Below are 13,516 nucleotides of genomic sequence, written 5' to 3'. Positions count from 1 at the left end.
CTCTGATGGATAAACTGTGAATTTGATAGTTGGGGGAGGGGGTGGTTGCTCCTGCGATCTTCATGGAAGTAGTAGTACGGAACTGGATAAGCCTAAGCCATCAACAAGTAACAAGTAAAAGAGAAAAAAGGAATTTACCACATTAAACGCAATGCATGGCTTTTTTTAAATTAAAAATATTATCCACTTGTAAATTATGTCCTAGGCAATGTCTTTACATTGACATGGTTTATACGATGTTTGTGTTTACTGTATACGGCGTCATCTTCGTCGATAGCATTTGTTTTCGTTTGAAGAAACTTGTAGATTATGACTTGTATTTTAATTGAATATCGTTTTGACCGCTCAGAATATTTTCTTAAAGTAATAAAAGACTATTTACGCGAAAAAATGTTGAAAATGCTTACATTTTTCACGAACAAAGCGTCTCGAATACGGAAAACAAACTTGCATCACTCTCGTGACGTCACTTCGATAATTGACTTCCTCGACCTCGACGCAACGCTACACGGACTGAAACGGCATCATGGCGGACGCATCTCTCGACGATATTATTAAGCAGAAGCGCATGCAGAGGTTTAAAATGAACAATAACACACCTGGAAACCGGTTAGTACCATAGGATTTGAAATTTGATAATAATAACGCCAAGCTTTTAATTATAAAGTAGTATGAACTTGGTACGTTAAGCTCGCGTTGGTTTTCCCGGCAACGTGAACCCGAATCCGTTAGTAACTTGGGTGTTTGGTACTTGAGGCCCAAGCTTTCGTATTTGGTTTACAGTAAGCCAAGTCTTGGTTGGTTATTTAATAATAAAGTAGTCATTTTAAGAAGGCGGTGTAAACTACGAACGAAACCGTGGCAAGTCGTTCCCGATGCTTTGTTTACCAAGCGGCTTATAGGCCTACTAGCTAGACAATGAAGCTAGTTACCTAATATTTGTTCTCTTGTGCTTCACAGCGTAGGCCTAATGATTTCAGGGGCGATTGTATTACGGTGGGAACAGGTTACGTAGAAAACAAATTTTACATTTCTAGAATGCCCTATCCTAACCTTGCTAACGAGTTAGGTAGATCTAGGGTACTTACCCGCGACGGCCTAGACTATGGCAGTTGTGGTTTTTCTATGTAGTTTTACCATCTGAACAAGAATTTTAAGTAATATTTATTTGGATGACTGTAATTAGGGTAAAAAACCGCATGGTACAGGGGTGGACCATGTACGATCAGCGTGAACAATCTCCAAAAAAGTAGGTAGATCATCACAGCAGGCCAAGCAGGCCACCTACCATCAATGCAAGCCACCCTCCGAAAAGTACATTATAACGCGTCCGTCCTGACACCCGAGATGGGCATCAGTCGCGACTTGTTGTTGGTGAGAAACGGAGCTAAAGACCTCTACTCTCCTTTCGAAGTAAGTATTTTCTCCAAAGTTAGAAATTAAGGCAAATTTTTAAGATTTAAACAGAGGGTACTGAAAACGGTCCCTCAACGGTAGTGCAAATCTCACCAAGAAAACGCGTTCAACATTTTTTACATTACAACTCGAGGTATTTAGAAGATTGACGCCATCTCGATGTTTACGGAGTAGCTTGTGTCAATAAACTAACCATTTCCTGTGATAAGAAAATACCGCACACCACTTGTACCCCCCACAGACGCTGGAGCACTTTTATCACAACAATCGAAACACGATGTTTCTCATCAACAACAAGCCAGGCGTAAACAGCTGTTGGGGTAGAAGATGACGAGAAGCGTGCTCTTGGCTAATTTTTAAATAAGTAGTAAAACATCAATATTTTACATATTATGATGATTAATTTGAAAATATTCGTTATTGAAAAAGTAACTCGACTCTGAACTCAAATTTAAGTAATTATTTTTCTGAATTAGAACGTTCTTTCAAGTTCTGTATTATGACGTCACGACATCTTGACTTTCGTACCTATTGTAAATAATTGCTATACTCAACTGTCATTGCAGAACAGTTTTACCAGTTATTCATGCAGATTGTTTATCAGCTATACATGTATTGTTATAATCGTAATGCGCATATATATCTTTATTATTTACTTTTTGGATATATGAAGATGTTTTACTGCTGATTATCGCCGTAGTGTGACGCAATCGTTTTCGGTCCATGGGCCTCTTGTCTGTTTTCGCACCATAAGAAATTATGGGGCCGAATTTGCAATGACCAGAAAGTCGTTAAAAGAGGAAAGTTTAGCATTGAGGGGCATATGTTTTGACTGAGAAAAATACAAATTTATTCAATAGCTAGCTTGTAAAAAATACTTGGTTATAAAAAACTTGATTGACAACTAAGCAGCATGTCTACTATGGGTTTTCAGAGACATTGCAAGCAGTTTTTGGGGCAATACCTATTTCTGTAACGAACACTCTTAACAGAACGAGATTTTGCTATAGTGCATTACACCAGTGCCGTAATTTATAAGGTATCGTGAATCACTAATCGTAAAGAATAACGACACTTGTCCTTGTACCAAGAGACAAAAACTCCATTATGCAGAAATGGATACGAACACGCGTATAAAGCTCCACCTACCCTCTCCCCTCCCCAACCCCCCCCCCCCCCCCCATCCCTTTTCTTCTTCGTCCTCCGCCTTCCTTTCTCTCTCTCTCTCTCTCTCTCTCTCTCTGTTGCCATTCGGTATGTGTTGACCCTCCAAACTGGGTATAAGACTACACACAAAACGTTGAAATTGGTGAAATTAGGCTATGTTTATTGGAAGTAATATATACATAAATATTAAAGCAATTTTATCATTATTGCATTACTATGACAACTAGAATTCATGGAAACAGTTTATAACTTGTTAAGCGTCACCCACGTAATAATACGTTTACCCGCGATTCTACCGGTACACGAGCGCCTTCAACGGGATATTACGTTCAAGACTTTAACTGTGCTTGTCAAGTCGTCAGCCCCGTAATAATACGTTTACTCGCATAGAAAGTGTAGGAACATCATTTGGTAACACTCTCAGCACATGGGAAACTTATTTCCAGCCTGGCAACTCTTTCCTGGTGGTCGCTTATGCTAGAAAAACTGCCTGTCCCTGTTGGTTTTCTTTCAATACGCTTCGGGCGTTTATCGAGACAAATTGGATTTCGCGTCTTTTCACAATGAATGTCCCAAAGAGGAGGCATATTTCTTTAGGTGAGATCAATCAAATACTAGATGAGGGAGTGTGATATTGATAACCCTATTTGATGATGAGAGCTCTAGTTCTGAATCCTCCAGTGATGGATCAAACTTTTCTTCCAATTGCGGGAGTGAAGATGACTTTTCTTTGCCGAGTGACTGGACTCAGAGAGAGAGAGAGAGAGAGAGAGAGAGAGAGAGAGAGAGAGAGAGAGAGAGAGAGAGAGAGAGAGAGAGAGAGAGAGAATTTCCAACAGTTAATTACAGTATGAATAACAAGCATAAAAATCAATATTAACTTTGAAAAAACTATCATCAGTGCTATGATCCCTGATTACAAAAAAAAAAGCGTGACGTACGTTAGCAGCGAGCTCATCAAGGGGGCGGACGCTTAACAGGATAATGGAACGGCGTATGTGTTAAGCTCCACTAATGTGGGCAGACGATGTTTTGCCATTCTTAGCATGCAAACATTACAAAGCATGCAAACATTAAAGGTTACATTTATTTTCTGGCATACGATTATTTAAGAATTCAAAATACTAATAAAGACTGAAATCAATGAAAAGTGCAAGCAAAAACAATAAAGCAAAAAAAAAAAAAAAACGTAGTCGTTCCTCTATGCACTTTTCCGTACTTCGTTCCTCTATGGTTTTCGGCAGCCAGATGTACGAAAACGTTAGAAACATTTGATTTTATCTACGTTAGAAAATATCTGTAATTTTTCGGGGTAATTTGGTTGCAAAAAATGGATAATATACATGAATTAAATCAAAATTTTTAAATAACAATGTAAATTTAAACTAAATAACGAGTAAAGTAAACAGTTTAGGAAATAAAACTTTGCAGTTTCGTCGTCTGTCGTCGTCTGCTGTTTGTATTGTGTTTATGGCGCGCGCGCTTAGAACCAGAACAGTAACGGGTTTAAAGTGCAATGTGGAGTGAACTGAGACCAAAATGTGTATAATAACAATCAATAAGCACTGTGGAGTTTCAGTTGTGATGGCAGTAGGTATAAAAACCGCCGATTACAAGGTAAGAATGAATTCAGTTCAACCATAACCCCGGGAATAACAAGTTTTCATACTTTCACTAATATAGGCACAAAATGTTGTTTTATTGTGCTGATTACAACTGCAATCTTGAGTAAGATCAATAAACGTTACATACATACGCTAACATTGTTTCAAATGAGTGCTGGGAAGGCTGGGGACAAAGATGGTGTCCGTCACTGATGAGAACCGTCCATGAAAAACGTAGCCGCCATATTGGATTTCAAAACTGCCTTGAAACATATTTTACGAAGAGCTCACATCTTATTTTAGTTCGTATGGGGCTTTCATATCATCAATATGTTTGACGAAACTTCAGTCTTTAAAATGGTATGCTTAGAGTTTGCAATTGTATTCATGTTTCACCAATTAAATATAGAGTGAATAAGACCCCGTCTACCGTGATGAGGGTTGGCCTGTACTGATGTTTCCCCCTCCCCCTATCCGCATTTTTTTAAAGATTCTTTGGTGGCAGGCAAAACATGTTCTGGCAAGATGGTAATATTGCACCTGCGCGCCCTAACCACAGAGCTTACAGTAGGCCGCGGTCGGAACGGCACTACGCGCCTTATCCGCATTTCTATAGATTCTTGGCAGGTGATACTGTTCTGGCAAGAGGTATAGTACATCACAGCATGGCCAAGCAGGCCACCTACAATCAATGCAAGCCACCCTCCGAAAAAGTACATTATAACGCGTCCTACACCCGAGATGGGCATCAGTCGCGACTTGTTTGTTGGTGAGTAAACGGAGCTAAAAGACCTCTACTCTCCTTTCGAAAGTAAGGTATTTTTTCTCCAAAGTTAGAAATTAAGGCCAAATTTTAAGATTTAAACAGAGGGTACTGAAAACGGTCTCAAACGTAGTGCAAATCTCACCAAAACGCGTTCAAACATTTTTACTTACAACTCGAGGTATTTTAGAAGATTGACCGCCATCCGATCGTTTAATTTTTCGGAGTAAGCTTGTGTCAATAAACTAACCATTTTCCTGTGATAAATCCGCAACCACGCGCTTGTACCCACCCCCAGACAGCTGGAGCACTTTTTTATCACAACAACTCGAAACACGATTTCTCATCAACAACAAGCCAGGCGTAACAGCTGTTGGGTAGGAAGATGACGAGAAAAAGCGTGCTCTTGGTCTAATTTCTTTTTAAATAAGTAGTAAAACAAACATCAATATTTTACATATTTAATGAATGATTAATTTGAAAATAAAATATTCGTTATTGAAAAAAGTAACTCAACTCTGACTCAAATTTAAGTAATTATTTTTTCTTAATTAGAAACTGTCTTTCAAGTTCTGTATTATACGTCACGACATCTAGACTTTCGTACCATTGTAAATAATTGCTATACTCAACTGTCATTGCAGAACAGTTTACCAGTTATTCATGCAGATTGTTATCAGCTATACATGTAATTGTTATATCGTAATGCGCATATATATCTTTATTATTTACTTTTTGGATATATGAAGATGTTTTACTGCTGGATTAAAATCGCCGTAGTGTGACGCAATCGTTTTTTTTTTTCGGTCCCATGGGCCTCTTGTCTGTTTTCGCACCATAAGAAATTATGGGGCCGAATTTGCAATGACCAGAAAGTCGTTAAAAAGAGGAAAGTTAGCATTGAGGGGCATATGTTTTTGACTGAGAAAAATACAAATTTATTCAATAGCTAGCTTGTAAAAAATACTTGGTTATAAAAAGAAAACTTGATTGACAACTAAGCAGCATGTCTACTATGGGTTTTCAGACAGTGCAAGCATGCAGGTTTTTTGGGCATACCTATTCTGTAACGAACACTCTTAACAGAACGAGATTTTGCTATAGTGCCTTACACCCAGTGCCGTAATTTATAAGGGTAGCGTGAATCACTAATCGTAAAGAATAACGACACTTGTCCTTGTACCAAGAGACAAAACTCCATTATGCAGAAATGGATACGAACACGCGTATAAAGCTCCACCTACCCTCTCCCCAACCCCCCCCCCCCCATCCCTTTTCTTCTTCGTTCCTCCGCCTTCCTTTCCTTTCTCTCTCTCTCTTTCTCTCTCTCTCTGTTGCCATTCGGTATGTGTTGACCCTCCAAACTGGGTATAAGACTACACACAAAACGTTGAAATTAGTGAAATTAGGCTATGTATTGGAAGTATATACATAAAATATTAAAGCAATTTTTATCATTATTGGCAAATTACTATGACAACTAGAATTCATGGAAACAGTTTATAACCTGTTAAGCGTCACCCACGTAATAATACGTTTAACCGCGATCTACTCGGTAGCGCCTTCAACGGGATATTACGTTCAAGACATTTAACTGTGCTTGTCAAGCCGTCAGCCCCGTAATAATACGTTTACTCGCATAGAAAGTGTAGGAACATCATTTGGTAACACTCTCAGCACATGGGAAACTTATTTCCAGCCTGGCAACTCTTTCCTGGTGGTCGCTTATGCTAGAAAACTGCCTGTCCCTGTTGGTTTTTCTTTCAATACTCTTCTTCGCGTTTATCGAGACAAATTGGATTTCGCGTCTTTCACAATGAATGTCCCAAAGAGGAGGCATATTTCTTTAGGTGAGATCAATCAAATACTAGATGAGGAGTGTGATATTGATAACCTATTTTTGATGATGAGCTCTAGTTCTGAATCCTCCAGTGATGATACAAACTTTTTTTTTCTTCCAATTGCGGAAGTGAAGATGACTTTTCTTTGGAGAGAGAGAGAGAGAGAGAGAGAGAGAGAGAGAGAGAGAGAGAGAGAGAGAGAGAGAATTTCCTACAGTTAATTACAGAATGAATAACAAGCATAAAAATCAATATTAACTTTGAAAAAACTATCATCAGTGCTATGATCGCTGATTACAAAAAAAAGCGTGACTGTACGTTTAGCAGCGAGCTCATCAGGGCGGACGCTTAACAGGATAATGGAACGGCGTATGTGTGAAGCCTCCACTAATGTGGCAACGATGATTTTGCATTCTTAGCATGCAAACATTAAAGGTTACATTTATTTCTGGCATACGATTATTTAAGAAATTCAAAATACTAATAAAGACTGAAATCAATGAAAAGTGCTAGCAAAAACAAAAAAGCAAAAAAAAAAAAAAAAAAAAAAAAAAAACTTAGTCGTTCCTCTATGCACTTTTCCGTATTCGTTCCTCTATGGTTTTCGGGCAGCCAGATGTACGAAAACGTTAGACATTTGATTTTATCTACGTTAGAAATATCCTGTAATTTTTCGGGGTAATTTGGTTGCAAAAAAAGGGATAATATACATGAATTAAATCAAAATTTTTAAATAACAATGTAAATTTAAACTAAATAACGAGTAAAGTAAACAGTTTAGGGAATAAAACTTTGCAGTTTCGTCGTCTGTCGTCGTCTGATGTTTGTAATTGTGTTTATGGCGCGCGCGCTTAGAACCAGGAACAGCAACGGGTTTAAAGTGCAATGTGGAGTGAACTGAGACAAATGTGTATAATAACAATCAAATAAGCACTGTGGAGTTTCAGTTGTGATGGCAGTAAGGATAAAAAACCGCCGATTACAAGGTAAGAATGAATTCAGTTCCAACCAAGTTTCATACTTTCACTAATATAGGCACAAAATGTTGTTTTATTGTGCTGATTACAACTGCAATCTTGAGTAAGATCAATAACGTACATACATACGCTAACATTGGTTCAAATGAGTGCTGGGAAGGCTGGGGAAAGATGGTTGTCCATCACTGATGAGAACCGGTTCCATGAAAAACGTAGCCGCCATATTGGATTTCAAACTGCCTTGAAAACATATATTTTACGAAGAGCTCAATGCTTTATTTTAGTTCGTATGGGGCTTTCATATATAACAACAAATGTTTGAACGGAAACTTCAGTCTTTTAAATGGTATGCTTAGAGTTGCAATTGTATTCATGTTTCACCAATTAAATATCGAGTGAATAAGACCCGTCTACCGTGATGAGGGTTGGCCTGTTGTGATGTTTCCCCCTAAATCCGCACACCACTTGTACCCACAGACGCTGGAGCACTTTTATCACAACAATCGAAACACGATTTCTCACCAACAACAAGCCAGGCGTAAACAGCTGTTTGGGTAGAAGATGACTAGAAGCGTGCTCATGGCTAATTTTTAAATAAGTAGTAAAATCAATATTTTACATATTTATGATGATTAATTTGAAAATATTCGTTATTGAAAAGTAACTCGACTCTGACTCAAAATTTAATTTAAGTAATATTTTTTCTGAATTAGAACGTTCTTTCAAGTTCTGTATTATGACGTCACGACATCTTGACTTTCGTACCTATTGTAAATAATTGCTATACTCAACTGTCATTGCAGAACAGTTTACCAGTTATTCATGCAGATTGTTATCAGCTATACATGTAATTGTTATAATCGTAATGCGCATATATATCTTTATTATTTACTTTTTGGATATATGAAGATGTTTTACTGCTGGATTATCGCCGTAGTGTGACGCAATCGTTTTCGGTCCATGGGCCTCTGTCTGTTTTCGCGCCATAAGAAATTATGGGGCCGAATTTGCAATGACCAGAAAGTCGTTAAAAAGAGGAAAGTTAGCATTGAGGGGCATGTTTTGACTGAGAAAAATACAAATTTATTCAATAGCTAGATTGTAAAAAATAAGTTTCTTGGTATTAAAAACAAAAATTGATTGACAACTAAGCACAATGTCTAACTATGGGTTTTCAGAAAGACAGTGCAAGCACGTTTTTGGGCAATACCTATTTCTGTAACGAACACTCTTAACAGAACAAGATTTTGCTATAGTGCATTACACCCAGTGCCGTAATTTATAAGGGTATCGTGAATCACTAATCGTAAAGAATAACGACACTTGTCCTTGTACCAAGAGACAAAAACTCCATTATGCAGAAATGGATACAAACACGCGTATAAAGCTCCACCTACCTCTCCCCAACCCCCCCCCCTTCCACCGCCATCCCTTTTCCTCTCTCTCTCTCTCTCTCTCTCTCTCTCTCTCTCTCTCTCTCTGTTGCCATTCGGCATGTGTTGACCCTCACCAAACTGGGTATAAGACAACACACAAAACGTTGAAATTAGTGAAATTAGGCTATGTATTGGAAGTATATATACATAAATATTAAAGCAATTTTATCATTATTGCATTACTATGACAACTAGAATCATGGAAACAGTTTTATAACCTGTTTAAGCGTCACCAACGTAATAATGACGTTTACCGCGATCTACTCGGTAGCGCCTTCAACGGGATATTACGTTCAAGACTTTAACTGTGCTTGTCAAGCCGTCAGCCCCGTAATAATACGTTTACTCGTATAGAAAGTTAGGAACATCATTTGGTAACACTCTCAGCACATGGGAAACTTATTTCCAGCCTGGCAACTCTTTCTTGGTGGTCGCTTAAGCTAGAAAACTGCCTGTCCCTGTTGGTTTTCTTTCAATACGCTTCGGGCGTTTATCGAGACAAATTGGATTTCGCGTCTTTCACAATGAATGTCCCAAAGAGGAGGCATATTTCTTTAGGTGAGATCAATCAAATACTAGATGAGGAGTGTGATATTGATAACCTATTTGATGATGAGAGCTCTAGTTTTCTGAATCCTCCAGTGATGATACAAACTTTCTTCCAATTGCGGAAGTGAAGATGACTTTTCTTTGCCGAGTGACTGGACTAGAGAGAGAGAGAGAGAGAGAGAGAGAGAGAGAGAGAGAGAGAGAGAGAGAGAGAGAGAGAGAGAGAGAGAGAGAGAATTTCCTACAGTTAATTACAGTATGAATAACAAGCATAAAAATCAATATTAACTTTGAAAAACTATCATCAGTGCTATGATCGCTGATTACAAAAAAGCGTGACGGTACGTTTAGCAGCGAGCTCATCAGGGGCGGACGCTTAACAGGATAATAATGGCAACAGCGTATGTGTGGGAATCCCTCCACTAATGTGGGCAACGATGATTTTGCCATTCTTAGCATGCAAACATTAAAGCATGCAAACATTAAAGGTTACATTTATTTCTGGCATACGATTATTAAAAAAATTCAAAATACTAATAAAGACTGAAATCAATGAAAAGTGCTAGCAAAAACAAAAAAGCAAAAAAAAAAAAAAAAAAAAAAAAAAAAAAAAAAAAAAAAAAAAAAACGTAGTCGTTCCTCTATGCACTTTTCCGTATTCGTTCCTCTATGGTTTTCGGCAGCCAGATGTACGAAAACGTTAGAAACATTTGATTATATCTACTTTAGAAATATCTGTTTTTTTTAATTTTTTTGGGGTAATTTGGTTGCAAAAAGGGATAATATACATGTAATATACATGAATTAAATCAAAAATTTTTTAAATAAAGTAAAAAATTTAAACTAAATAACGAGTAAAGTAAACAGTTTAGGGAATACCTTTGCAGTTTCGTCGTCTGTGTCGTCTGCTGTTCGAAATTGTGTTTTATGGCGCGCGCGCTTAGAAACCAGGAACAGCAATGGGTTTAAAGTGCAATGTGGAGTGAACTGAGACCAAAATATGTATAATAACAATCAAATAAGCACTGGTGGAGTTTCAGTTTGTGATGGCAGTAAGGATAAAAACCGCCGATTGCAAGGTAAGAATGAATTCAGTTCCAACCATAACCCCGGGAATAACAAGTTTCATACTTTCACTAATATAGGCAACAAAATGTTTGTTTTATTGTGCTGATTACAACTGCAATCTTGAGTAAGATCAATAAACGTTACATACATACGCTAACATTGTTCAAAATGAGTGCTGGGAAGGCTGGGGAAAGATGGTGGGGCCGTCACTGATGAGAAACCGTCCATGCAAAAACGTAGCCGCCATATTGGATTTCAAAACTGCCTTGAAAACATATTTTTACGAAGAGCTCACATGCTTATTTTAGTTCGTATGGGGCTTTCATATTATCACAATATGTTGACGAAACTTCAGTCTTTTAAATGGTATGCTTAGAGTTGCAATTGTATTCATGTTTCACCAATTAAATATCGAGTGAATAAGACCCGTTCTACCGTGATGAGGGTTGGCCTGTCGTGATGTTTCCCCTAATATTGCGCTGCGCGCACTAACCACAGAGCTTACAGTAGGCCGCGGCGGAACGGCGCTACGCGCCTTATCCGCATTTTTAAAGATTCTTGGCAGGCTAGACATGTTCTGGCAAGAGTAATATTGCGCTGCGCGCGCTAACCACAGTTAGGTTACAGTGAATTAGCCACAGTACATACAAAAAACCAAAAACCAAAACTAGCCTGATTTTTTCCCACCCCACCATAAACTGTAACATTGAACAACCTTCCTCGTTCGCCAGGCCTTACTGTTCGAACACGTGCTCCGGTACAGGATTCGAACTAACCGAAACAGTACTGTTCGAAACACGTGCTTCGGTACTGGCTTCGAACTAACCGAACACTAGTTTTAAGGCTAACAAACATTAATATACAACTTACCTTATTCACATTTCAAATTCGCTGCTGTGCCGAACTGATACCTTCTTACCGCACTTGCTGTTTGTACAGCTCCACATGTAAATCAGTGTCCGTGCCTCGCTGGTCCCATGTTTTCATGAACCGTCGGCTCGCTGTGTTGCACATTGTATACAACCCCGAATAGTCCCCAAGCAACCCTTCTCTGTACAACCACTTCATAAATTCATGCTGTGTTTTTTCGTAGGAACTCGATCAGAATACTAATATACAAATGCGTATATTTATTGAACTCGTCTGCTGTAACAATTTTGGGAAATAATACTGCGTGCTTTCTGTCCATGTCGGCGGTGGCGAACGGAAAGGGCAAATTTTGTGACTGAAGGTATGATTGTCTGATTCATATTCATGGGACATGTTTTTATTGGTTGGAAGGAAGTTAATCCTGTCCGCGGCCAACTCAAGAACTACGGGAGCTCCGACCGCCGTGTTAGCCTTCACATCAAGTGGGTACTATTAGAAAAATGTATGTTTTCACGGGACATATCGGCGGATGGTATTTTGGTGTAAAATGGTCGGATAAGGGACTTTTCTGGTATATTTTTTGGAATTCTGGACCACTTTTATTCTATGCATTTTGTTATTCTGGTAATGGTTCTGGAATTGTAGGATCTGTCCCCGGGTCTGCGAACTACCCATAGTTTTTTCTATGTAGTTTTTACCGTCTGAACAAGAATTTTAAGTAATATTTATTTGGATTGACTGTAATTAGGTAAAAAACCGCATGGTACAGGGGTGGACCATTTACGATCAGTTGTGAACAATCTCCAAAAAAGTACAATTATAACGCGTCCTGACATCGGAGATGGGCATCAGTCGCGCTTGTTGGTGAGAAACGGAGCTAAAGACCTCTTCTCTCCTTTCAAATTAAGTATTTTCTCCAAAGTTAGAAATTAAGGCCAAATTTAAGATTTAAACAGAGGTATTGAAATGGTGGTACAAGGCAGTCCAAATCTCTCCAAAACGCGTTCAACTTTTTTACTTACAACTCTAAATATTTAGAAGATTGACGCCATCTCGATGTTTACAGAGTCGCTTGTGTCAATAAACTTCCCATTTCCTGTGATGGGTAGTTTCGCAGATCCGGGACAGATCCGATAATTCCAGAACCATTACTCCAAAGAACAAAATGCATAGGAACCATGGAACAGCACTTGTTTAAAGTGCAATGTGGAGTGATTGAGACCAAAATGTGTATAATAACAATCAAATGAGCACTGTGGAGTTTCAGTTGTGATGGCAGTAAGGATAAAAACCACCGGTTACAAGTTTTAAAAATGAATTCGGTTCAAACCATGACCCCGGGAATTAAAAGTTTCATACTTTCAGTAATATAGGCAACAAAATGTTTTATTGTGCTGATTACAACTGCAATCTTGAGTAGGATCAATAAACGTTACATAGGGGGAAACACCAGCGACTACCAACCCTTATCACGGTGGACAGGTCTTATTCACTCTATATTTAAATGGTGAAACCAAGAATACAATTACAACTCCAAGCATACCATTCAAAAGATTGAAGTTTTTTGTCAACATCATGTGATATATGGAAAGTCCCCATACAAACTAAAATAAGCATGTGACCACTCTTAAACGTAAAATATGTTTTCAAGGCAGTTTTTGAAATCCAATATGGTGGCTACCGTGGGATGTACAGGTTCTGATCAGTGACGACTATCATCGCTTTCTCAGCCTTTCCAGCAATCATTTGAACAATGTTATCATATGTATGTAACGTTCATTGATCTTACTCAAGATGCAGTTGTAATCAGCACAATTAAACAACA

General features: G+C 38.4%; 1 protein-coding gene across 3 annotated transcripts in view; it reads left to right on the top strand.

Moving 5' to 3' along the window:
* The first annotated feature begins 451 nt into the window (after positions 1-451).
* LOC135223755 (polymerase delta-interacting protein 3-like) overlaps positions 452-13,516 on the top strand; it is a 109,405-nt gene continuing 96,340 nt past the window's right edge. For all 3 annotated transcript variants that reach the window (XM_064262512.1, XM_064262511.1, XM_064262510.1), the window contains exon 1: positions 452-609. In XM_064262512.1, coding sequence (XP_064118582.1) covers positions 527-609 — 83 coding nt within the window. In that variant the 5' untranslated portion in view covers positions 452-526. The remainder of the gene's footprint in view (positions 610-13,516) is intronic.

The sequence above is a fragment of the Macrobrachium nipponense genome, chromosome 10 (genome assembly GCF_015104395.2).
Source record: "Macrobrachium nipponense isolate FS-2020 chromosome 10, ASM1510439v2, whole genome shotgun sequence".
Lineage (NCBI taxonomy): Eukaryota > Metazoa > Arthropoda > Malacostraca > Decapoda > Palaemonidae > Macrobrachium > Macrobrachium nipponense.
Note: the sequence above shows the minus strand (reverse complement) of the source record. Positions and strands in the feature narration are given on the sequence as shown.